This window comes from Dermacentor albipictus, chromosome 1 (assembly GCF_038994185.2).
Source record: "Dermacentor albipictus isolate Rhodes 1998 colony chromosome 1, USDA_Dalb.pri_finalv2, whole genome shotgun sequence".
In the NCBI taxonomy this organism is placed as follows: Eukaryota; Metazoa; Arthropoda; class Arachnida; order Ixodida; family Ixodidae; genus Dermacentor; species Dermacentor albipictus.
The window spans coordinates 323,541,113-323,568,579 of record NC_091821.1 but is presented as its reverse complement, the minus strand read 5'-3'; the positions used below and the strand labels follow the sequence as shown (position 1 = coordinate 323,568,579).

Here is a 27,467-nt window from a genome sequence, read left to right as displayed (position 1 = left end):
CCTATATTCTGGTCCGACCTATAGTCCGGTTTTTACGGTAGTCAAACCCACTTTATAACAATATTAACGTGCCACAAAAATTGCATTGTTATAACCGAGCCCCACGAAAAAAAAATCTAAATAAGGGATGGCATAGCTGTACTGAGTAAACTATAATGGTGGAGAGGCCAGTTCTCTCCACTACCGCCTTCCATCTGGCTTCCGATTATGGCGACTCCAACAGCAACTCTGCTTCCTGTGTGCTTCGATCACATGTTGTCAACAAGCAGTGGCTGTCGGTGTTCAAGAATGGCACTGCTATAACAAATGCAGACAGGCGTCACAGGCGGCACGTGACATACGAGCTCCGCCGAGCTTGCTCTGGTGCTTTCGTGGCCCCAAAAGGCGTCTTTTAATGAATGCGGGAACGCTGCCTTGGTAGCATCTCAGCTTGAGTAGACCAGAAGAAATGCTGGGACGTGACTGCCACAAGCATCTCGCCATGTACTTTCTGCTGGCTTGCACAAAAAATGCATGTCCGTCAGCCTTGCTTGCGTTATATGAAGCTTGCCGACATCCTTCTCCAGAAGGCATCCAGGTGCTCCACTTAGTGAAGTGAAAGGGCCCTTGCGAAAACAAGCCCATGAGGGACTGAATCACCTACAGGACCTCCCGCAGGGACAATGTTGAGGCAGTCTGCCCTACCGCGTCAGCGCTGCCGTCATGGCGCTCACTGTCGCTATCCGATGCAAGCACGTTCGCGAGGATAGCCTCATCGGTTATAGAAGCACTTGAGCCATTAAAAAAGGGGAAAAAAAGAAAGAGAGAGAGAGAGATGTTATCTATTGCATACCGGATGTAAGAATAAAAATTTTGCCTTCCGGTTGGTGTTTCCGATGCAGAATAACTTTCACATTTGTGTCGTTAAGTCCCCCCAAAACGAATGACGCTGAGACTTGGCACAAGTCTATGCGAGTTCATATCTGCCACCATTACTGCACAGAGTGTCCTGATCACGTGCCAAATGCAAAAGTGACTGAGAGCATTGCGAATTGATGCACTGTGCAACAAGATGATGCCAGATGCTTCGCGTCCGCATCACACATGATCATACTCCCTTATGTTATGGAAATGTGCTCCATGCGTCAAGCGAGCGGAGGGGAAAAATAGCAAAAAACGAAGCAGAGCCTGGCCTTTCAACCCAGAAAGAGCATCGAACGGCCCTGCTAGTAGAAGGTGGTGCCGACAATGCACAAAGTGGTGTCTCTTGACATTAATACTTTTCTTCAGTGTCGCTTTAATGTCTCAAAGTAGCACTAGGGCTACGACAGATGGAAAGTGAAGGTCTGATTGTGAGGAGGATTACTTTTATCTGGCTGGGCCTCTTTTAATGTGCATTTAAAATTAAGTACATGAGCTTTCTTGCATGTTTGAGAGGAATACCCACCATTTCTTTAGAACGTATAAGATGATCACTGTGTAAAAACTCGGCTGCTAAGTTGTAGTGAACGACCAAATGGTGGCAGTACGACACCTACCGCATTAGACACAGGCTGTGGCGTTGCTGTCACTGCTGGTGCCGATACTGTTGGCGTGGGCGGTGTCGTAGCTGAAGCAGCAGGAGACGAGTTCACAACAAGAGCGGCAGCAGAGGCAATTGCCTCTTCAGTGGGTGCTGGGCTTTGAACCCTTGCGGGGGCCTCCACTTCCTGAGAAGGACCTTCATGCCTGCAATTGGTAAAGGATCTACGAGTTACATCTCAAGTACCAGCTGTCCGATGCCTATCTCCGAAATTTGGTTACAAAATGCCGAGTAGTTCTTTCATTATCGTGATCTAAAGATGCGAATCCGCAAGCGTCGCCCTTTAAATTGAGGACAAATCGCGCCCGATTCTCGTCGCACATAACTCGACAACTACATGCTCTGCCAGCACCATTTTGGTATGATTCGGAAGCTCAATTTTCTCGCTTTCTTTGCTCGTTAGTCGGCAACATTTCTGGCTCAGCGGTCATGAAAAAAAAAGAAAAAGAAATTTTCCAGCACATGCTATTATTGGTTAGTTTGAGCATGTGACCAAGATGGCGAGTCATGATTGGCTCCAAGGACCACGAGTGCTCAAACGACGAAAATAGCCGCCATTTTGTCTTAGTCTTGTGACTGTGACGGTGGCTATGCTAAAGGTCTGACAAAGTTTTGTTCTGTGAATCGTTACAGACGGAAATGTACGAGACGCAATAAACTTCCGAAAGCTATTCTATCGTCGGAGTCAACACAAGATACCCGGCAGCTCCCCACTGAAGACGTACCGCCCCCGAAAGTCGGCGCCTGAACTGCTTTGCCGGATCATGCATATCTATTCGCCGGCTACACTCGACAAGATTCCATCTACGACAGCCACGGAGCAAAGGATTCGGCGTTTCGTTGAAGACTCGACCGCCAATAGTGCAACAGCCTCGGTCGCGAAGCCCGCCACTCCGTACGTTTTTGTCAGACTTGCAGCAGTGAACAATTTTCTCGAAGTTTTTTCGTGTAACATTTGCGGTGGTTCTGCGTAGCTGGTGCGGAGTGATCAGGATTATGGTTTAGCTACTAAACTGACTGTGGTTTGCGAGATCTGCGGTGAAGTTGCGTCGGGACGGAGCTCGCAGGGAATTGAGGGCCAGAAAACGTGTATTCCTTTTGAAGTGAACGTACTCGCACTGCATGCTATGTTCCATACGTCGATATTTATTATGCCATGTACAGTTTGGTAGATAGCTCACCCCCAAGCAAATTATGCAATAAAGCTGAATTTATTCAATTTCTGGAAAGTTATTTACTCTGCAAGAAAACTCCACTTATATTTAAAACTAGCACATCGAAATACATAAACTCAGCAAGTTTTATCAAAATCGACAAAGAATTTAAAAAAATTTTCGAGGGTCCCCCCTTAACATGTTAGATGTGAACTATTCGGTGCACAGAGACAAAGCTTAAGACATGTTAGAGTTGCCTAGAGGGGGTTCCAAATTGCCAAAACACTTCTAGCAATGAACTCAAATATTAGAACTGTTGCTGTCAGAAAACAAGTCAACATTGCTGCTGGCAACCTGCTTCAGTATTATTTGCTGAAAGTGTTCCTCGTTTGGAATTGGTTATTGCAAGTGGCAGAGTGCTCTACGCCTCCCAATCTAATGATCTTTGACAGCGCAAACATAAACAAATAAGGGGAAAAAAAGAAAAAAGGACGGGCGCTGCAGGTAGCGCTCGTCTTTGTCAGCATCCTTTGTCTATGTTTGCACTGTCGAACATCATGGATGAACACCAACTAGGCCGGTCGCATACCTTACTTTCGATCCAATACCTGTGGCTCAGTGCGGCATGCGGAGATGAGCAAAATGCAAAAGGGCTGCGAAAAAGTAACACAGGACCCAGAAATGTCTGCAATAGGATATGCGCATGACAGAACACGGAGCGTTTAAGCTACCCTACCCTCCCTTAAACCTTGCTTGTCTGGAATTGACTTGTGGTTCCACAACCTATACAAACAAACCTCTGCATCACAAAGTCACTTTAGCTAAAAATGCAAGTGAACTACAAATCTTGTGCCTGCGTTTTGATGTTTCTGTATCAAAACTTGAAGGGCTCTTGAAACATTCTTGGTGGATAGGAACTTGTCATTGGAGAGAGTACCATAAGGAAGCCGGCCAATACAGCAGCAAAAAGTACAAGCACATGAAGGAGAAATCTTTAAAGCAAAAGTTCTGCACGGATCATACCAATGAGTAGTGGACACCAACGTGATTCCTCATGTGCATGCACATTATCACCAGGGCCCACCAATTGCTATACTGCCATTTTCTTTTCCACGGTAGTAAATCTCGAGGCCACGATCACTGAAACATACGTAACAATGATGACACCGTGTGGTGACCAGAAAACAATCACTATTCCTTTTGTTTTTGCCGTGCAAGTAGTAAGTTCACATTCAGTGAGTTTTCCTGCTCAGGCTGGTCACTGGCGTGTTTGGGACCATATCCACGAGACCATGAACATGAGTGACAGCTGCAGCTTTGTGCAACAGGATGACAGGAAACACAGCAGTGCATTCTGCCCTCTGCTTGATGCTTTTCACAACATTTGCACATAAAAAGGCATGGGAATTTGCATGCACTGTCCAGTAATTTTTGTTTACTTATCCCAAAGGGTCCATGTATGTGCATGTGATACTTGAGGACTTCGTTAGGTTGAAACTGCACAAAAAAGTTACTGCGCTAAATTGCAGGAACTAAGGCACTTTAAATTAAAATATTTCCTAAACCACGGCTCGCTATATTGAAGTCTGGCTCTATACATGACCTGCAGCCGAATGGTTGTTGATGCTGTAGGTTACAAGTGTCTGTTGGTTACAGGCACTTTCCTCAAAAATATAAGTCTGCAAATTCCTTGTTCACAAGTTCTGCCAATTCTTCACCACAACTAATATCATCCTTGCATGTCATGCAATAGGGATGGAACACTGACATGGCATTTGCAAGCAGCTGCAGCTCTCTCTCACACACACACACAAAGAGAAAAAATGTACGCCATTGTTTATACAGTCGAACCCATATATATCGAATTCGACAGGGATCAGAAAATAGTTCAATACAGTCGCCGACTGATTTTCCGTACTCCAAAAATTCGGACATGCTCGATTATTCGGTCTGCTTCGCGGCACCGCCATCAGGCAGCTCAAAACCCGATGTGCTGTTGTCTCCAGAATAGATAAAAATCTAGTTTCCCGTTTTTAAAAATTATTATTATTACGAAGCGCTGTCTCAGGTTTTCCGACCCCAATCACTGTGGCGTCCGCGTTCTGCACTTTGTTGCCTCCTGGCCTACTCTTTCGACTGCCATGAAAGATACATGGAAACCTAGAAATCCCCAGATTTCAGAATATTACCGTATTTACTCGAATCTAATGCAAATTTTCCCCCTATAAAAATGGGTCCAAAGATTAGGTGCGTGTTAGAATAGAGTACGACCCTATATCTGCGTTACCATATCGCCATCGCCATTTCAAAATGGCCGCCTCGTTCATCACGATGCTGCAAATAAAAGGAAAGTGATCATGTGTAGGGAGACATGAAAATCAGTTCGCATCACGGGCGTTCAGAGTTCCCAAAACTTGTGTGCGGGACTGGCACAAACAGGAGAGGCGTTCTATACTGGCAGCTGCTATGTACAGCGCAAATCCTATCTTGAAAGCAATCTGCAGTGAAGACAAGAGTCTACGCATCTAGGCACACCATGTCTGTTCTTAGGCTTAGTTCAGTCAAAGCGAGAGGCCATACAAAGATCAATTCCCTTGCTCCTGCTACCACACTTCACTCCAGTATTTAAAAAGTTCCCGCAGTCATTGAGCGAGACCTGTTCATGCTTGTGTGCACCTGACACCATGCTAGTTAATTTAGCTAGTAAGCAAATTTTCAGAAGCTTATATGGTCAATAAAATTACTATTCTTACTTTTCGTATAGCTGTCTACTAATTTGCTATTGTAATCAATGCTTCGACTTTCATGCGAAACTACGACTTTATTTATTGCAACCTTAGTGCATTGGCGGTAAATCTGTTTTTTCCAAATGAGAGAAAGTTGTATTTCTGCATGAAAGAATGAGGTGTGCGCTACAACCGAGGGTGCGTTAAAATCAAGTAATACGGTAGTTAGTTATATTGAGGCGTTATTAACATGACATGGAAACTGAATAATGATCATTATTCTGAAGTGTTCGGTATTGTGAAATCTACATAGCGAAGTATTTTTACACTGAAACCATAAGAAGTCAGCTGGAGATTTCTGAAAAGTTTGTTAATGTGGTGTACGTACTGACAAGATTTTACTGTATAGGTAACAATCACTCACATGGCAGTGTTTGGAGACACAGGAGATGCAGGTGGAGTCAGCATAGTCGCTGGGAAGTCGCTGCCATTGGTCAGGGTGGCACTGTCCTTGGTGACAAGGGTTGACACTGAGTTGGCAGTGCCGGTGGCCGCTGCAGGACTCAGGGCAGACTCTGCTGTTTGCGTTTTACAGTCGCGTGTTGGAGGTTTGGTCGAGGATGCTGCATTTGTGGCCAATGCGGGTACAGGTGTGGTGGCTGGTAAGGAGGAACTGACAGCGCTGTTACTTAGTGTGCGGCTAGGCGCAGCACCACGAACTATATCAGAGAGCCTGCTGTTGGCTGTCGCTGCAGCGGGTGTCGTTAGAGCCGAAGAGCTGTCATCTGACACGACTCCCTGGCCCAACGATTCCTCCTCCTGAAATTAAGTTGTTCCAATAAGTGACTTTCTGCATCAGACACAAATTTGTGGCAAGAATTAGATGAAAGAAAAAAGTGCCAACCACCAACACAAGTTATTTGGAAGCACTAAATGTTTCTCCCGACTATAGTGCTTCACACACGGAACCTGAAGTAAGATACACAGCCCCAATTGATTACACTTGAACCTCGCAATAATGAAAAAATTGGTGGAGAAAACGGAAAAAATTCACTTCCGCACAAATTATTTCACAGACAGGGAATGCGTCATAGAGCAAAACACACACACACACACACCAGTTAAGAGGCCTCAAAGCTATGATGAAAATGTATGACCCAGAAGCTTCCTTAGTTTAAGGAGGACACTGATCCAATAAGATTACGGAAAAATCACTTTTTTGAAATCAATATTTTTGAATTCTACAGTATCTGATGCATTATATCAGAAAATTTCACGCATCTTGGACCAATATTTTGGTCGTAATGGCGTTTTATATCACATCAGTGAGCTGTATTTTTACCGACGAATGTGCAAGGAAGCACCTTTTTCCGTGCCGCGCAGTTGCCGTTCTAAGTTTCCGATTGCAGCCGTCTTGGTCTTGTTTGAAAGAGCAACTCTTCTCATTTAGTTTTTACACTACTGCTGCTACTCTGTGTGCTGAAAAAGCCAGCGAAGTAGTTTCAGTGTGAAATACCATTCGTTGACTGAGGCACATGACCGTAATATCGCCATGCCATTAGCGGATTTTCGCCGTTGTCTGCTTGGCCATGCGAAACTCAGCACGAAACCATGTCGAATTCAGTTTCAGTTTCAGTTTGCTACCCGTGCCGAACCCCACTGGAGTCTTCCCCACTTGACTGCGGAATAGGCTTAGCAGATGAAAGCGCTTTTGGCAGCGGCCGGTTTTCATGCGGCATTCCAGCACTACTAATCCAGCTCGATGATTTGAAGAAAGTGAGGAAGACCAAAAAAAGAAGGGGCATATAAAAAAAAAAAGGAAAGAAAAGAAGAAGAAGAAGAAGATGGAGAAAAAGAAGAGGCAAGACTGCTGCAATGGCGGCTTCCAAGCGAAATTCAGATTTTGTTGCTCACGCTGCTGCAGCTGCTGCTGGCTTGGATGCAATGTAGACACACTTCGTTATCGTAAGCCGCGATTCTATAAATGCTCTGCCGTCCTGTCTAAAACGCAAGTGGTGATGCGGCAGCAAGCAATGAATTGCGCACTTCACAATTAGACGCATTTTTAGACGTAGAATTTTTAGACAACACTTTTTTGCGGTCCTGAGAAAGTTGTATAATCGGGGCTCCACTAGATATCATTTTCAATTACAAACTGGTGCGTTCTTTAAAATCCTCGAATCTAAGCCGACCCTAGAGTTTGGTATATGATTACAGTCTACAACCGTTACAACAGACACGCATACAACAGACTTTCAGATACAACAGACCACATTTCAGCCTTAGTTTGTTATACCTATTTTATTAATGCAACGAAGGTCGCTTTTAAGGGGGGAGGGATTGCGAAAAAAGTTTTGGAACTGAGGCGTCTCGGACATTACAGATGTTCTTTGTCCGATTATAAGGGTCCATTGTAACGAGAGCCGACTATTAGAACTATTGGCCTAGATTCGAATAAACAGCAGTAATGAGTGAGCAAAAATAATTATTGCCACACTATACACAGACATAACAAGAGTCAACTTAACATACCAGGAAACCAGGCAAAGGTGGAAAGGCAGCTTCCTCCAGATCGAATTTTGGGGCTTCAGCTTCTTCCCTTGATTTGCTGGTGTCTGCATTACTACCATCCTGCACAGAAATAAGACATAATTAATCACAGCTGTCTCCATTGCTACCGTCCTGTGCCGTAATAAGACGCAATTCATTATTTCGGCACATAACTAAGCACACTTCAAGATATGCATTGACTGATGCATGCACACATGCAGAGAAAAACCAACAAACAAAATGCAAGTGCTTACTGTTTTGTTGGAACCATTTTCTTCCTTTTTCCTCCGTCGCATCCGGCTGCTGCAAAGAAAAGGAAGGTGGCCTAATAAGATACTGATGTTTAACCCTTTGAGGGTTAATGACGTAAATATAGGGCGCCGTGAACAAGTCCAAGAATGGTCGATGCCGTATATTTAGGGCGCCGCCTGTGCGTTTAAAAAAGCGCACCAATTTCCTAACTTTCTTTTCTGTCATGTGCTGATACTATGTGGGAATACAGGTAATTTTTTTCTTGCAGCTCCCTCTCTTGGTTTTCATAGCATGGTTTGTTTTAGAGCTAGTTTGCTCCCGCGCGTCTATATACTACCGCTCGCGCATTGGCACATGCGGGCGGGCAGCGGTTTGGGTTTTGTTCCGTGGGCGTTTCGGCTTCTTGGGCTTGCAAAACCGATGGCTATCTCGTTAACAATTTCTCAAAGGGCGACCGCTTATTTCTCACTTGTTTAGTGCTCACAAGGGTGTGCATAGGAAGGATGCCACCGTGCATGCGTTTCTGGATTTTTTTTTTGACACTCGCGTAAACTAATTGCCTCTGGTTGACGATAAGATGAACATTAGCGGGAGTTTGTCACATGTTTTGCTTTTTTGACGGGCACAAAACCAGTTTTTTTTTAGCATGCACCTGCGCAGTTCGATTACGCTATGGACGTACGTATTAGTATAAAAGCAAGAACATTTGAGTCTTGCCAAATAGTTTCGTGTGCACATTTTTAAAACCTTGAACCATGTGTACAACAATGCAAATTTTTAACTCTTATAAGTTTATTTCCTTTTTTATTGTTATTCATGAATGAAGAGTACATATATATCAACGCAAAATATTTTCTTCTCACTTCACTGTCAGCCTAGAAAAATTATGGTAAATTTTTTTCGAAATAAGTCCCCAAGAAGAATTGGAATCTGCAATAAAAAATATTATCGACCCTGGGCAGTCGCATATGGCGAAAAAAATTGATCCTCAAAGGGTTACGACCCTCAAATGCAGTGAAGGAAAAATAATCTAATGCATAATTAAACCATGTGACCCTCTTTATGGAGACTTGTTTTGACCGCAACTGACCACAACTTGAAAGCCACTCCACCTGTACTGCAAGCCATGAGAAGCCATGAGACCGAACTTTTTTATTTTTTAAGATATCCAGATGAAACTTTCAGGGTATGTTCACACCACCGATCTATGAGGAACCGCAAAGTTTTATGAAGATATGTTTATTAGTTCCAGAGTTATTGAGGTCTAACTAGGTGATTCATGTATCTGCCTGAGGAAGAGCCTGGAGAAATGCCAGGACATCGTAGGAAGCTGAAATTCACTGTGATGATCCCTTGATAGATATCCCAGGGGGCTAAAGAGCCCTTTTCTTTAATTTCCCCTCCAAAAAATTTTAAGACAACTTTGAATTTGATGTAGCCAGTAATGACGACATTCATCAAAAATTAATTGCTTATAATAAATTAACTGCACCAACTTTCAAGAAAAGAAGCCTGTTACCCCCTGGCAAAGTCATTCAGGAACAGACTAAAAAAAACGGCATACTAATCTGAAAAGCGGTTCTTGAGATATCGCCTTCCCCAGCACCACTACTAGCGAAAAACATTCCGAGAAAACAGGCCTTAAAGTTGAACACGTGTATTTTTTTTTTTTATTAGAAAGCACCTGCGGAGCTTCTAATTAGCTCTTGCGGCTCCAGGCGCACTCAGTGTGTCGGATTTTCGACTGGCGACAGCCGAAAGCACAGTTTCCCCGCAGAATAGCGTCTACGCAGTCGGCACTCGCTGCGGAAGATCGGAAGTTCGATGCTCGTACAAGACGCATATCGCGTTCCCGTGCACCGAACATCTGCACTGTCTTGGGTTTTGCCGGCATCGCGTGCAGCGAAGAACTAGCGAAGAAAAAAAAAAAAGCTGAGCAAATAATCTAAAAGACAGCGCTAGGCGATGAACAGCTCGAAAGCAGGCGAGCAAGGGACGCGAGCGCGGCGGGTGCGGCATCAAAGGGAGCAGCCGCCATCGCCCGCGCAGCAGCCAATGGCAGGTGCGCTTTAGCCCGCGGGATTTGAGCAGCCGCTGCCGCCCGCGCAGCAGCCAATGGTAGGCGCGCTTTACCCCGCAGGATTTGAAGGCGCTGCTCCGGCCAATCAGCGCTCCGCATCACATCGCGGGAAAACGCCAATAGCGCCTCAACCGCGCCGACGATGCCATTTTGCAAGGCGGCAAAATAGAGACAAAGAATCCACGGTTAAAACGACACCAAGATGGCGAGGGCAGACCGCATGGTCCGGGAATGGCGCGCGCGCGAAGTTTGACTTCATTTCGGCATTTGCGCGTGTTTTGTGGGCCGCGGTGGCCTCAAAAGTAGCGTTTTTTGTACTTTACGGTTGAATTAGGTGCTGATAATTACAGAACAGGTAGTGTATGAGACATACAACCCAAAAATATGGTTTTTCAAAAATCGACTTTTTCGCGATTTTTCGGTTTTCAAGGGCCGCGTCCCCCCTTAACTCTTTCGTTACCGCGAGAAAATGGCCGTTTTTCATAGGTCTCGGAAGAAATTTTTTTGCCAGTACAAATAATATTCCAGAACACGTTGCAGCATGCCAAATTGCACATAATGAAATGCTCTTTCCAAAAACATAAGTTACAAAGCAAACAATTTATTAGGGAACATACAAAAAATTCGGAAAAGTGCCATTTTTGTGGCGAGTTGATAAAAACAAGAAAGAAAAGGCACAATATCTACATACACATTATAAAGAAAGAAAATTTAGAATATACATTTTGAAGATCAATGACTCAGGAATACTGTCTAAAAAAATTAATTCTCTGTACCGCGCCGTTCTTCAGCTACATAAAAAAAAGTAAAGACCGGGAACAGCTTCAGCGCTCGTGCCATGCGGTGAAGCAGATGCGCGTTTTCGTGAGGCACAGGTGCACTTCGCAGTTTTCGCAGAAAACGTTTGTCTTTTGTTCGATTTTGCGTTCCTGATAGCACATCCTTCAGTTTCGCCTTTTCGGCATCTTTTGCGGATGGTGCGGCACTTCTTTTGGGACAGGATGCACTCTGGGAACCTCTTCATCATCAAGCTCGAGCAGCTGTTGGGTGAGCTCCATCCGAAAAGAAAGTTGGTCGAAGTGGGCGCTCCTCTGCAATTCCGGTGTTGAGAGGTGTTGCTGGCGGTGCTCTTGAAAAAGAATGAAGCTATTCACAACAGCCATGTCAATACAATGAAAGAAGAGCGTCTTCCACCACCTCACGCACTTCATCAAAACGTTATAGGATGCATTCAGCTGATCCGACTTATCAACTCCAAGCATCCCGGAATTATAGTCGTCAATCAGCACCGGCTTTTCGATTGGGATGATAGTCCACACGCCGCCTCTTCTCTTCTTTCCTTCTCTTTCCTTTCCTATAAATGAGCAGTCCAATGAACTTCACTAATTCGTCGGGAGTCACTTCCTTCCACGACCCATCTCTTTCAGCATAGCTTGGAAGCTCCAAAATATGCATCCAAGCATATTTATTCGTGTTCTTGCAGATAGTATTTATTACTTCTGCGGTGAAGAACAGGAGGAAAAAATCGCGCGCCGTTGTAAAGCGTCTTGCGCTGCTCCGAAGTGCTGGGCCGAGATGTGCTCCGGGCGGCCTTGTTGGCGTGAACTGAAGTTTCTTCACAGCCGGTGGCAGCACATCCTGGCCTAGCGACGTACGGACCCTGCAGATAGCAAGAATAGCTCTAAGCTTGTGCACAAAGGTCGGCAGATAAGCGCGCGCGACGCCGGTGACTGCTCAAGGCCGTAAAGGTAACTCACCGGTGAGCAGCTGCGGATGTCCCGGGCTGACTCGAAACATCGTCGCCGTCAGAGCTTGAAGCAGAAGTACTGTCATCTTCGGACTCGAAGCTCGAATCCTCGTCACTAAAATCAGGTGCGGGTGAAGAATACTTTCGAGCAGAACGCTTTCCGCGCGGCGCAGTTGCGTCCGACGACGACGCCATGGCAGAGACCGGAGCGACTGGCGTTGTTGCGATAGTAACACCGGATGCGGCCCTCTGGCGGATTTAACAAGAGAAGCGAAACCAAAACTGCTGCAAACTGGCTGTAAAGGCTAGGTATACATGTTGGACATGAGGCGGACCTTCAGGAATGCGTTTTCGTGGAATAAAACGACCCGAACTCCAAGTCAAAGCTCACTAGTGAATAGCTGGCGTCATTTTCGGGTAATTATCCCCACTCAACGCCGCCAGATAACAAAGCCGACAATATGATTCAATATTTGACTTGCTGGGAGCCTTTTGATCACAAAAATTTCACGCTAATGCTGAATTACCACGAGTGGCAGTATTTTTTCTCAAGCGCGGCCGCCACGCCCCCTTTTGCAACAACACGCGCACATTAGTTCTCAAAAAGGCGCATCAAAAATCAGAACGTCGCCAGAGCGGGAAAATTTAAACTGGTTCTACAAGTGCACTGCCTAGACTAACCACTGGATGGCGCTAGCTGCACGAGAAACGATTCCAACATGTCGAAATCGGCCGTTTAAAGCATCGATCACCGGTGATCGATTTGAATAGGCGTGGTAACGAAAGAGTTAAGGCAGTAACGCAGCTTTTGCATGGCAAAAAATGGACAAAAAAATCAATTTTTCAGAATCACACTTTTAGTTGCCATAACTCCTTTTCTATCAGATTCCAAAATACCACTGAAAACCATGTAGAAGGGCTAAAAGAAAAAATTTTTAGATCAGCGAAGATGGCAAAAAATTTCGGAGAAATCACGAAAGAATGGAGTTTTTGAAGCCACGACATCTCTGCAAGGGCGCAACCCAACACCACCATCTTGGTCTTGTTGGAAAGCGGAATTCTCCACCTTCAAATCTGCTGCTTCAGGTACCTCCTCTATACAGAAACAAGCACACAAAAAGCAAATGATTGAAGGTCGTGCCGGAGTCTGCGATTGGTCGCTTCTGCCACACGATTTCAGCGTGGTTCGCTATTGGTCCTCTTATTGGAACTCTTATTGTCTGCTCGGTTCTTTGCACCTCGCGAGTCTGGTAGTCTCCACTTCCTGTAATATCGACGTGTCAAAACGGGCGCTACGTGGACATTGCAGTAGCGTGGCCGATCCTTACGTTTGTGGACATCTCAGACCTGCCGCAGCTAAGCATACCGAGCAGCGGTGACGCGGACATCACGATCAAGATTCGCACGCAGAATAGTCGGGCACACGGCTAAGCCTTTCAGCACTCGCTTTTGGAATTCGTGACTAAGCACAGCGCACACGGAATCCTCGGACCCGCAGCTAAGCACATCGAGTGCGGACATCTTGAACCCTCGCCTAAGCATTTTGTGCATCGGCACCTCCGACTGCGCAACTAAGTACATCGAACGTCGACTCCTCGAGCTCGCGTCTGGGCATTTCGTGCGTCGGCACCTTGAACTGTGTAACAAGGCCCATCAAGTGTCGACTCCTCAAGCCTGCGACTAGGCATTTTGCACGTTGTCACCTCGGGCTGTGCGACTAAGCACATCGAGTGTCGAATCATGGAGCCTGCGGCTAGCAATTTCGTGCATCGGCACCTTGGGCTGCGCAACTAGGCATTTCGCACACTGGCACCTCAGACTGCGCGACTAAGCACATCAAGTGTCGACTCCTCGAGCCTACGACTAGGCATTTCACGCTTTGGCACCTCGGACTGCGCAGCTAGGTACTTCACGCGTCAGCACCTCGAACTGCGCGACTAAGCACATCGAGCGTCGGCCGTCAGTGAGCCAGAAAATTGTCTCGTGTGCACGAAATCAAAGGGCAGAGAACCAAAAAGCCACCTGAAAGCAATGACAGCAAAAACTACAATCCTGATGCATTTTGAAAGGTGTGAACTGCTACAAAAAGTTTGAGGGACGTTTCCTCAAAAAAATTTGTTGGGCATTCTGCATTGTCTGTGGAAAGGGTAGCATGGGAATGCCAGGCCCAATTTTGATCCTGTTTGTTTTTATGTATTCCCGAAGTGTGCTTGAGGGTATGACAGTTTTCAATATCTTGCTGAGGGCTTAGTTTTTCTTCTGCATGCTAATTTGTGAACAATAAGTTCTGGTGCAATTAGTGAATGTGAATATGATGCTCTGTGTAAAAAATAATAAAGCGGTTAGAGAAGTTTTGGAACTGTTGCACCCTGTATTGCTCTCTTGAGCAAAGACTACAGGCAGCTCCCCGGCATGTTTCATTGAAGTGTGAGGTTTTCCACAAGCAGAACACATGTAACTTTTTGTAACTTTAAAACTAGTCAAGGTAGCATAATGAAACTGCATATTTCCTTATTTAGGACACTTTCAAGTGTGGCTGCCAAATTTCGTTGCTCTAAATCAAGAACAAAAAAGTTAGGTCTGATCCCCACCTAGTCTCAAATTTTGGGATCAGCACTGTGTTCCTTGTACTCATTCAATTCTCGTCATTCTTTCTTTACCTGAATGCAGGCGAGTCTGAGTGAACAAAAACTGTGACATATAGTCTTAGGACACTTAAATATCTGTAGCTGTAGAAATCACCAATAAAGATTCACATTCTTAAAGCTGGAACTTTAGAACTTCATAACCTTGGGTAAAGTACAGATACAAACATCCAAAAGATAACTTGCAGTATTTGAACATCTAGGAACATACAGTGAAATCTCGGTACAACGAACTTCAGGGGACCGCGGGAAAATGTTCGTTATTCTGAAAGGTCGTTATAGTGAAAGCCCAAAAATTAGCCATAACAATAGCATTTCAGTAACGCAAGCGTCCTACCTTTGAAACGGTACCTCCTTGAACTCGTTTCTCACACAATGCACACGTGATCGTCAGACAAGGCACATTTATTTGAAATAGTCCGTGATCGTCTTCTGACGGGTGCAGCACAGACTCTGCAGCACGAACGATTCCAGACCGTCCACATTCTTATGCACGCCTTCGGCCGCTGTGCCGCTTTTGGCTATAAATATGCGGAGTTTTCGCAAGCAGTCCAACGCATCTGTGGCCGACACGGACTCGTCGCGGTCTTCGGGTGCTGCCGTAACGTGCAGCAAGATTCTTGCTGGTGCTTAAAGATTTTCTCCTTATCTTTGAGAATCGTGGCGATCGTCGACCGCGCCACTCCACGTTCTTTAGCCACGACGGTTTGTTTCTTCCCGTCTTCTATCTCGCGAAAAATCTCTACTCTCTCGCTCAAAGAAAACTGCTTTTGCTTCTTCGCCGTGCTTAGAGTTGTTAAGCTCATGGCAACGCGAACGCCGGCACGCACTTCTAACACAATAATATAACCAGAAGAAAAACAAGATGGACAGGCCTGATACGGGTGACAGCACGCGAACAACTGAGAAAACAAGCAAGAAAAACGTGATGCGTCGGCACCTCCGCAACAGGAAAAAAAAAAAAGGCCCACTTCAGCGTTAATTACAACTTTTTTTTTTCTTCTGCCGCACCGTCTTAGGTTTTACGAGCCCATGCTCCCCGCCTCTCCACTCACAAAACCTGGTGCGTCGTTGCCTCCACAACGGAGAAGGAAAAAAAAAAAGTCTCCTCCCGCATCTTTCTCCTTCCGCGCCATCTCAGGTTTTTGCGGGAAGCAAGTTGCAAAGCGGCCCGCTCTTCGCGCTGCGTCGTCTGCTAGCTTAGAGCTCCGACTGCCGTGACGGATACACGGAAATCTAAGAATCCTCGCATTTCGGGATATGAGTTCGTAGTACTGAGGTGTTGTTAAGATGACACGGAAATTAAATAACGATCGTTATTCTGAAATGTTCGTTATTCTGAAGTTCGTAGTAGTGAAACATTTTTACATTGAAATTATAAGCAGTCGGCACGGGATTTCATAAAAGTTCGTTAATCTGAAATGTTCGTTAATGTGGTGTTCGTTGTAACGGGGTTTGACTGTATCTGCTTCACTTTAGCTATGTTGTTGCAGTAAATTTTTTTTTGGAAATCAGATCCCAAGTTTTTAACAGAAGAATTGTAACTACTTTTTGTTACTGACCTCAGAAAAAATCTAATTGCATATTTATAAGCAGCACACAAGACTGGATGTGTCCTGAAAGTTTCATGTGTCTAGAGCGAGTATCAAAAATGGTTGTTCTGGATGCCATGTTCCCTCATATTTAATGCTGTTTGTTTTTTGTACTTTTCTCAAAACACACAAATTTTGGGCTCCGTGTAATATTCAGGCCTCGAGATCTCAACACCAAGAACAGAGCTACATTTTTTTGCAGAACGGAGCCTAATCTATACGCTATGCAGTATAGCAAGCAATTTTTTCTTTGTTTTCACTGGAAATTATTAATTTTGCTACAACTTCTGTTAAATGGTTGCCATACCTTGAGGGCTTGTATTCAATGGGCTGTAAAATATTAAGGGTCAGATAAAAAATGCGCTTGCTATCTCATTCCTTAGGCTATCTAAACATGTTTTACAAATAATCTTTTATAGTGCCATTTTTTTCCATTGTGGCCTTAAACAATGGAAGTGAAATGTTAATTATCTTAGAAACTGCACATCAATATTTGCTTTGTAGATTTTCTTTCTTGTGTACCAACAGAGGTAAACCAGGTGTTCCGGGCAGAGATGGCCGGATAGAACACCAACGATGCTTGACCGTGGTTTTTAATGTTGCACCCCTTTACGAGCAGTGACGACAATGACATCCCCACTGCAGATACCAAGAGTGCATTAGAAATGTCAGAAACATGCACTTTGTGCAATGTAGTTCCATCCTGAGCAGTCAATTTGCACTTATGAGCAAATAGAAACAGTATTAAATGATGCATGGGGAGCTGTCAAAACTGGTTTTCACAAGTAATGGATTGTATTATCTTGTACCTTTAGTTCCTTTCCATCGACTAATAGCAAACAAATGTGGTCTATTCCTGGGTTAAGTGACAGTGCGAGCAAGCTATGGAAACAATGTCATAGTCACTCTCATGTTAATGCAATTAAACAATGATATAACGAAGTTGTAGTTATGCCGAAGTATTTAACTCTTTATGCATAGAACACCATGTGCTGTATTTACCACACACCTTTTATCTGAGAAAATAGGTCAGAGTATTTGCCTGTGTAAAATGGCACATTGAGCAAAAAAGCTGGAATTCGATATCTGTAGCTGCAAAATGGTAGGTTAATTCCCACTGGCTGCAATGCCACATCACGGGTGTGTCTTGATGGAGCAGAGCGTGTGTAAGGAAACACCTGCTGCCCCGACAATGCGCCAGGTGTTACATTAGGGAAGAGGGCGTTGCCATGACAGCACATCACTCTCGCAAGCCCATGTTATCTGCACAAGCTCTCGCCTGCGTTCTAACTGCAACTCGGTAAGGTCAAATGAAAATGAGCCTGTTGCGAATGTGTCGCAACAAACTATATCACAAGCTCCCCCGCCTCCGATAGTTGGTGCCGCTCCAGACGCGAGTGCCATCTGGTGGCGCCTTCAAGGCGGCTTTCTCTGCTTTCCTCCTCATGCTCTGTTTGCTCTCGCCATCTTTCATCCACTGCTGCACTCCGCTCTTTCATCGTTCGCTGTGCTTGTTCGCCCGGTTATCCCGAGGGAGGACGAGGCATGCCAATGCTCAAGGCTGGGACAAACACCCAAGAGCTGCGCTCTAAAAATGGTGGCTTCATTTACAGTTTCGGAATGACAAGTGATTGGAATTGGGCGCCGTTTCAAAACAGCTATTTGATGCCACATTTCATTTTCTGGACGGATATTTCTAATGGAAATTAGCAGCTAGGAGCAAGAACGCATCGACAACAAAAATGGCAATGAAAATTTGGTTTTGTGACCAAAGTGCTGCCAAATCATAACTGCCGAGCCAGCATCAGCGTGGTTATTTTTTGAGCGTTTTTAAGGCTCAAACCTCGTTAAACCATGGGCTCCTCACCAGCACCAATAGTAAATTTTGGTTATATGCAGGAAGTTGTTACATGCCCTCTAGGAAGCATTCTGCCGCAAAAAATTTTCTAATTGGCTCATTAATAGCCAAGCTAGAAATATTTCAGTGCCGCAAACCCACAATTTCAGCAGACTGACTTCACTGGCAAGCAAGACGCTCTTCCACTCGCCCCGTCTAGCCTACGCAAGCAGAATTCCTTCCCTACATTCGCCCATACCGGACCTCAAGAATCGCGTGCCATACATGTCGCCTTGATATTTTGTTTTTGCCCCTCGCTTTTTTCTTCGGCGCTACGTACTTCCACTGACAGCGTCGCGTGCGAGCTGTTGTTTCGTTCGCCCAGCGCAATATTTTGCCCGCTGTGCATAAGGAAACATGACTAGCAGTATAAGTCAGTACTACATGAATAGTCATCGCTAGCACGACGCCAAAACGCTCTCTGGAACAGCATCGAAATGATGTTGATGTGGTTTCACACGCAAACGCGCAGGGCGCTTGGAGGCCGTTGTTCCGATCTCCGAGGCTTGTTGTTCTGCCGGGCCGCTCGATAGAGACGACACACCGCCGTGTTTGCGTGCCGAAAAGTGGAAACGCTACGTTTTAACCGATGCGTACGCAATAAGCTAGTACGGTTTATGTGGACACAACACACGTTATGTTCAATGGCAACTGAATCGGGGATTCGACATTACTACTTTTAAAACGAAACTACTGTTTAAGCGGGTACAGTTTAACGCGGTTTTACTGTATTTGAAGACAACAGCAATGAGGAAGACAGCCACAAGGCGATGATGACGTAGAATGGGCGTGGCATGGTCATTCTTCAATAAATGCTGTTTTCATTTTGTGAACGCTGTCCTCACTTGTCTGTTCAGCCTACATTCGACGCAGGTCCCTTATCCCGCTATGAGGAAAAGCCCGAGCAGCAGGGAGCAAATGCTTCGCCTGCCTCTACGAAACTAGACTACACAACCTGCAATACTAAACACTCAGCAAGCCAGCTTACATGGTGCCATATCTGCACAAATGTTAGATTATTTCTAAAGCAGGGTGCGCGGCTGTGTATCTGCTCAGTCACGCTTACAGCCATGTGCAGCCACCACAGACACATGCAAGAAACAGACGTGCGCCAATTTAACTCCCCCCCCCCCCCCACTTTGGCCCCTCACACACATTTGATTGCGTTACCACGAGCTCTTTCCCTTCACTCGCTCATTAAGGCAGCACTCTTGAAACCACCATCATTCTCGTTTCACCCTCGCACAAAGCGCACAGTGCACAAGGTGCGAAAGGACCTTGTTGCACTTGTACTAAAAACAGAACATGGTGCAGCTGAATTCAGCAGGCGTTCTTGTAGCACACTTTGAGAGGTGTTTGCAAGCAGCCGTGTGTAATTCAGTCATTTTACCAACTCCGTCCGCGGAATTTTCCATTTATTGTCTCGGCATTCCTTTATGGTGGCAGTGAAATTTCATTATATTGAAATCGCATCCAAACACTTCGTTATATTGAGGTTATAAATAATTGGTGTTCTATGGACAAGAGGTTTTCAAAAGTTGGATACTTCAATGTATCAAGAATTTTGTTGTATTAAAGTTCGTTATATCGAGGTTTAACTGTATATACAGGTTCGAGCTACAGATGGGGTTTTATGGTAATCTTCTTCCCTTTTGCAGAAGTACAAAATAAACAACCACTTGCAGTTTTAATTGCACGAGAAGAAGCAGCATCAACTGTATAGAGCTCCCCAGAGTTTCAACGAGGGACCACCTTTCTTGACGCAGATTGTCTCCGTGCCAGGACTTACTCTTGGTACTTTTGTGAAGAGCCACTGCCGCCTCCGGAGTCCTTGCCCGTGTCCCCCTTGGGACTTCCCCTGGAGTACAGGGAGTAGAGAGAGTTGCCAGAGTCCCGTTTGCCACCACCAGTCGTGGGCAGGAACTCCTGAATATATGCAGGTGGAGGTCCCCCACCCCCACCCCGGGAAAGTGGGAAGGCAGGTGGACCAGCAAGGTAGGTTGATGGGTAACCGGGACCTAGGAGGCTGCCACCATGCCGCTCATAGAATCCCCGGGAATCGCCATCATAGGAGGCACCACCTGTCCGCAGGTAAGACTTGGACGAACGGCCACCACCACCTTGCCATAGGACAGGGAAGCCATGCCGACCCGTGCCACCCGTTCCATTCAGTGGCTTGTAGGTTGCCTGGGGTGCCAGGCCATTCATAGAGAACACCTGTGTGCCAACAACCACAATCACAGACATTAAACCTGGAAGGGGAACAGGAAGTTGTACAAAATTATGGGCAGCTGCACCACCTGAATCTAATATTTAAGGGTCTAAAGTATGATAGCCATAAGCGGAAAGAACAGCCTGCAGAAATACAGCAGAACCGTGTTGATACGTTCCTGTTACATACGTTTTTCTGTTGTCAACATTCACAACTGAGAACGCAAAAAAATAACCCAAGTTACTATCATTTTTTACCGGTTCATACTTTCTTGGAAAACAAGATTTTTGGTACCTGCAATCATTATGTCACCAAACTGTGATCATATGATACATTTTCCGGCAGCTAGATCCTACGTAAATAAGAAAATGTACTGTATAGCTGCCTACCGCAGCAGCTTCACCGCAATACTCGCCCACCCATCTCGCATGAAGACACCAGCGTGCACTCAATTTCTCATTTCGGTACTGCAAGTCTTCTCTGGGGGTCGTCACATGTAGCATTTATAGCTATCACAGTCAATCCTGTTGCGATAAGGATCTTCGCACTGTTTCACAATGCGTGGTGCCATCAGAAGCGTAGCGAGCGTCTTTAATAGGCGATAATTGAAATGAGCCGCTGTTCCCTGCTGCAGACTGCGATTCTATATGTTTTCTGGCCAGATGTGACCGAATAATGCCTAGTGCTAGCGCTCGTCCTACACACATACAGGGAGCTCATCACACTGCCCTCACTATGAAAGTACAATTATGGTAGACAAAAAAGTGAGAAAGCAATGACCGTGCTCTGAGGCAGACATTTTTTGTAGCAGCACTTCTTGAAGTCCGAATTTATTTGAGTCACAATAGGCAGACGTGTCTCGTATGCCTCAAGTGCCTCGTGACAAAGTTGCAGAGGTTTCCGCCTAATGGCTGGTGTTGTCCATATGTGAAGCAGCAGCATAGTGCAGATAATTGAGCTGACAGTGTCAAGTAACCAATAGCACCAGCAGGGGCCTCTTGACAGTGCCCCTAAACTTTGATATGCGTCACTGCATTGAAAATATGCTTTACCGCAATACACTATGCTCTACTGCATAAGATGACTACACTGCGGCAAAGCTAACAAAGAAGTGAGAACAGGAATTTTGGGTGGTTCGAATATTTCGAATTGTAAATTTACCTTTCAAATCAAATAGTAGAAGTTTCAAATATTCGCACCACTGGTAGTCAACTGCTCTCTCAGTGCCATTCACAAAGAGAATTTAATTGATCATGCAAGGCATGCGTAGTGGTGGCACACAAGAGGGACAAAACCAAGGGATCTCACGCTGCCATGTGCTGAGGGAAGGCTCACCGTTCCCAGGTCAAAACATGTAGGAGTGGCTGGTGTCCAGGTCTGTAGCATAGCGGGAGGGTAGAAGGGCGGGTACAGCTGAGCAGTGCCCGGCCCTGCACTGTTGCTGCCTGCATTGGCCGGACCATAGTTCACCTGAAAGCAACAATTAATGAGCCTCGCAGACTTCAGATTTGCAAAGTCCAGTCAACACAGAGACAGTAAACAGATATAGAACAGCATATGTTAAACGTAAGCCCTTTTGGAGGATACAATGGAGATTTAGTTTAATGCATGGTAATGCACATGTAAACAAGTTGAGGAAAATAAGTTATCGGCTAAATTTTCAAACCCGCTAGTTTATTTGAAGTTCCCCGGCCTCACCACCAACCCCACAGAACTAAGGTAGAACAGCAAGTGAAATTTCTCATGCCATACAGCGCCTCATTAGATTTCTCGGACTAACCATCATTCCTCGATCCTCAAACTAACCATCATTCCTCGAAAACATGGTGAAAGTGAACCAAGTTGCCAGCATTCAAGTGTTGCTTGTGCTATCTATGCCCTGCTTTCCAAGTGCCGCACAGCCACTGCGACACATTTTGTTGACTGAGCACCAAACTGAAACTTTGGTCAGCTTTTCCCGGTGAGGTGCGCTGTAGCTGGTGCCAGGCAGTACTCCGTCGCGGGAAGCTTGCCCATGAAACGTCGATACCCGCAAGAGGAGATCGCCATCTGAAGACTACTACGCGTCAAGCGTTCGGCAAGGCGCGTAGAGTGCTGTCATCAAAAATTGTGGAAAAAATAATAGGGCTTCGGAAGGCCCCTATGCACCGCGGATCACCCGGCTATCCGTTGCCGCAGCGCCGTCATCTTGGTATCATCGTAAAGAGGAGAGATCGGAGCTAAAGATAGCCAGAGCAACGCATTTCCCCATTGAAAAATAAACCTGCACACACAAGCGAAAAAAAGGCACATACAGCATTGCGATTGGGCGTAGCAATCGCGTGGGGCACAGAGCACGCTCCTATTGGTTGTTGTACATTTGAATTGCTGCTATCCTCTCTCGTGCGCATTTGCGCAGCAGCAAGCTGTGCATTCTGATCGACCTGATTGACGATCGTGGCAGCTTACGCACCTTTTCTGTGATGAGCCCCAAATGAATGAACGGCCCACGTGTACGGAAGACCATGAAAGGCATAGAAAAGAGGGAGAAAGCTACTTGTAGAAGCGGATGCCGCTGAGCTTGTTGGCGAGTCACAACCGGTGCACGTCGGTGACTGGGAAAGCGCGCCCGCGTGTGCTGCTGATGACGCGACCACAGAACACCTACGCGACCGCTAGCGATGGCGACGTTACGTCTGCGTGTGGTCGTGTAGGCAATGCGACATCGGCAGAGCAGTTTTCGTGTCAAATATTCAGCTGCAGATTTCAGCTCCTACGCCACTAACAAAGAGGTTGCACAACGAAAGACAAGAGCAGACGTTTTGAGTGCGCTGTCACCTGCCTCTGCACGACGGATGGATGCACGATGACCAAAAAGGCAACTAAGGTGCGTGAAACTGCTGTAAGAGCGCAAAAAACTATGTCAAAATGTAAAGAAAATGTGTCCCCGCAGGCAAAGGACTCCATCTCAGGCGGGTTCTAGGTGCTGAAAATGAGATTTAAATGTTTACAACTAATGAAACAGCTTCGTTTTCTCAGCTTTCATTTTTTGTGCAGTTGCTTTCCGTCATCCCAGTGCTATATTACAACGAATTAAGACAAAATCATTGTCTTTTGTACTTAGATCCTGAAACATTGATGAGTGCAATATAGCTGTCCAATAAAGCTCAAAAAATTTGTAATGGGGTTTTTGCAAAAGTCATTAGTAAGACAATATGCAAAGCAAAGCTAAAAAATATCTTTATGCTCATTTTGGCATTTAAATATAAAGCAATAGCTTTATTGCACAGAATAGGCCTTTGTGAACATGCGGATGTGAAAATCTTGGCGAACTTATAGTGAACTTGGCGAATTTGGGAATGACTATTAGAGGCTGTCAATTGTAACTCAAAAACTATAATAGATAGTACAAAACTAAGTTCAGTAACGATATCCACATAACAAATAACATCTGCTTGCCAAACTTCACCAATTTGTTCCCATAAATTAAAAAAGAAAAGTTTTCATTGCCACATCTACCCTTAAGAACCAAAATACGTAGTCTCATCGTTTCTGCCTCAAAGACACGAGTAACATGAATAAGTGTTAATCTTGCTGATACTTCTAGTTGCACAGACATTTTCAGCATGTGAAATGATCTGATCTGGCGCTTTCTCAGGGCCTTTGTAGAAAACTGTTTCAGTAGGTGCTACACAGCACTAAAGCTGCAATCTTACCTGCAGTGGCCCCTGATAGAAGGTGGATGCCTGCGTGGTCTGCTGCGGTGCCACGGGGGTGGCGGCAGCTGTTGGTTGGCTTGTGCTCAGTGGCTGTGTCGAGACCCCCCCTGGGGCAGGCCCACTGGCAGCGGCAGGGGCAGCTGCAGCGGCAGGGGCACTGCCAAGCCCCTCTCCACCTGCCATCAGGTGAGGAGGCTGGTGCCGCAAACCATTCTTGTACGGTGGCAGAAATGAGGCTCGTGAAATGGGCTTGGCTTTGATGCGGGCCTGCAAGGAACACACCACTTTTCTATCATGAAAACAATGCACCTGATTGGTTCATTATGCACCATCAAAGGTACAAGAGAAAACTGTTCAAACTGAAAATCTTACAGAACTTTCTGGAATCCTGTATGCATGTTCAGTTTTAAGGGGTCTTGAACCACTCTTTCAGCTACGGGAAAAAACATTCCGCGGATAGCGTACGCTGCTGTGAACATCGAAGTCAAATTTTGCGCACATGCACAGTCCACGAGGCTCACCAAGCGCAGCGCGAAGTCACCTATTTTTTCAAGCACTCTCTTTTGAATAGAGGCCACTACAAGGAACGCATGCCAGCGAGTGCTTGCTTCCTGCCACTCCTGGCTGAACACGCTTTGATTTGAGCTTTGCACTGAGCACTACAAAGTGAGCAATCCACGCAGGACTAAGCTGGTCTGCACCACATAGCACAGCCAGGCTGGAGCATGTGAGTGAGCTCTCCAAACCTGCCATGCACTTACAGTTGCGCGTAGCTGTCTGGTGCAAATGCCGTGGTGGTTCGCAAAAAGCCCTCTAATCGTAATGTCATAGGCGGGGCATCGCCACCGGTGCCCTAATGTAACGAAGGACATTGAGGAAAAATGGGAAAGGTAAATATAGCACTGAAAGTGGCCACGCTCAAACTAAGTCTTTCTGATAAATCCTCGGTAAAGTATTCATGGGAAGTACCCTAGTCATTCCAAGGCGTTTTTGAGGCTTCAAAGAAAGGTGGTTCAGAGCTGATTTAAGTAGGAACTACAGTGCAACATGTGCAAGAGAGCATAATTAAATTTTATCAACGTAGGCATGCCCCTGGTAAAAACCACTTTCCCTTCAATCATCTTTGTATTCCTGTGTGCCAGTGCAGAAGTAGACAACTCGATGTATTCTCTCACCATACTGATCAAGAGTCACTTTTGTACGAGTACAAAAATATATTCTGCTTGATGGTTCTGAAGCTCTACATGAGAAATTTTTAAAATACTTCAGAAGTCATAACTGTAACACTCAGAATGCCTACTTGCAGACAGCCTTAATTAATCCAGCATGTTATAACCCGAGAACGCTCACAACCTGTTTCGGCGACATTTTTGTACTTAAGAAATAAAGTACAAGTTAGTCACTTTTTCGATATGTCAGGCATTTAAGCAGTAAACTAATAAATTCAACCATGACAAGCTTAACAAAAACCTGTGGGTCAAATTACATACCACAGCTTTTGTGAGGTAAAAAAAAAAAGGTAATTCATTTTGAGCTGTCATTTACTTTTTTAATGTGCTCAAGAAAGCTTGCTATGCAATGTGTCAATATAGATGGACAGACTTCCAACATTAGCCTAATGGAGGGGGGTGTTCTGGAGCATATAGCTTACACCCAACATATGCCGTGTGCTTACACAATAGCGTCACCAGCATGTCGAACGTGGCTACTGGTTGCGGAGCAATGCCACATCAGCATAGGAGAGCATTAAAACAAGATTGGCACCTTTTGCCTTCACTTCCCCCACCCATTCGCTTGGAATGGATTTTGCCGAGCAAACTGTTACCGTTTTCCTGGTCGCCTTTAAAAATGGAGACCAGCATTTCCCATTCAACAACTCCTTGCACAACTCCCAGCAGAACTTGGCCATTGCTTGGAGCAATGCCGGTGCATGCATACTGAGAATCAAGCAAAAGTCACTTTCAGGATAAAAAAAATAAGTAACGGATCATAGAAATGCATGGATGCCACCCCAGAACTTCCCCATGATCTAATTTGCCTAAGAAATTGAATCATTGGAGTTAACAAATGGTTCTACTGTAGCATCAGCAGGAAAACAATATAAAGAAAGCGCCAAAACTCTGACTTACCATAATGGGCTTTCCTTGGAAGGAGCGCACTTCTTCGCGCAAGTACCTGTACGCCTGCTGTGCATCTTCGTCCGACTCGAACGTCACATACCAGCTGCTATTGTGGGCGAATTCGCAGCTCATGAACTGCGGGCACTTGTCGCTGGCCTTGAAGAGTGCCTCGATGTCCTGCACACACAACAGTATTTAGTGTAGCACAGGCAGCCCACATTTTCTCATCAGCACTTCTGCGTTAAAAATTGGTAGAGTGGACTTACTTTTACAGGAGTGCTCTCTGGTATTTCCCTAAGTATCAGGACACAGCGTTTGTGGTTGGGGCGTACCTTTTCACCAGCCTCATCTACCTGGACATTAGGGGATTCTAGAAAAAAACAACACAAGAGGTGAGTGTGACTGCTTACAGCCTCTGTGTAGTCCTCACAAAAGGAGCTCAGCTTGAACAGAAAGTGCAATTGAAGCTAAAATACAAAGGAGTAGGGCATTAAAAGTTCAGATGCACCAGCTCGAGGCCTTCATCAGTCCTTACTGTGCAGCTATACTCCATTAGGAAGCTCAAGAACCGAAAACTATTAAAAGTATTGCAGTTTGGGTGAATGTGCCTATTGCACAGTCTAATGTGCAGAGGCATGGCTCATCAGGAATAAATTCAATCAAAGCACACAATGATGTTTATGGTGCAAGGCTAAACGTAGCTACAGACAAGCAACAAGTACTGATTTTATTTCACTATAAGCGTATTTAGAATGACCCATCAACTAGCCCAAACTTTTACCTTGAATAAAAGCGCCTTCAGACACGTTCTTGGAATACATTTGAAGCATAAATAATTTGTGCTAACAAAATGTAGCAAAACATTCGCCCCCTATCTCCTAGATCTATTTTGATTTTACTTATTATCATCATTATCATTTTTGTGGATGTAATAGTGTCCCAACAGGAGTAAACCAGGTGTTCCGGGCAAACATGGCCGGATGGAACACCAACGATGCTTAACCGCGGTTTTTACTGTTGCACCCATTTACGAGCACTGAGCACAGTGTGCGCACCCAATGCAGATACCAAGGGTGCATTAATAATGTCATAGAAGTATGCACTACAATTGTACAGCTTAGTTCCACCCCAACAGTCATCTTACTGAAGACATCAACGTTTTTTCATGACCAAGAATCAACATTCCTCTGTGAGTAATGAGAGCATAACGACTTTAACAAGACACCAGTTTTA

General features: G+C 45.3%; 1 protein-coding gene across 8 annotated transcripts in view; it reads right to left on the bottom strand.

Moving 5' to 3' along the window:
• Positions 1-27,467, bottom strand: part of Larp4B (La-related protein 4B) — a 95,956-nt gene that overhangs the window by 8,988 nt on the left and 59,501 nt on the right. For all 8 annotated transcript variants that reach the window (XM_065453217.2, XM_065453219.2, XM_065453218.2 and 5 more), the window contains 9 exons: positions 26,501-26,604; positions 26,244-26,411; positions 24,112-24,381; positions 21,752-21,886; positions 19,994-20,421; positions 8,246-8,294; positions 7,974-8,072; positions 5,866-6,260; positions 1,518-1,707 (listed from right to left, as the gene is read on the bottom strand). In XM_065453217.2, coding sequence (XP_065309289.2) covers positions 1,518-1,707; positions 5,866-6,260; positions 7,974-8,072; positions 8,246-8,294; positions 19,994-20,421; positions 21,752-21,886; positions 24,112-24,381; positions 26,244-26,411; positions 26,501-26,604 — 1,838 coding nt within the window. The remainder of the gene's footprint in view (positions 1-1,517; positions 1,708-5,865; positions 6,261-7,973; positions 8,073-8,245; positions 8,295-19,993; positions 20,422-21,751; positions 21,887-24,111; positions 24,382-26,243; positions 26,412-26,500; positions 26,605-27,467) is intronic.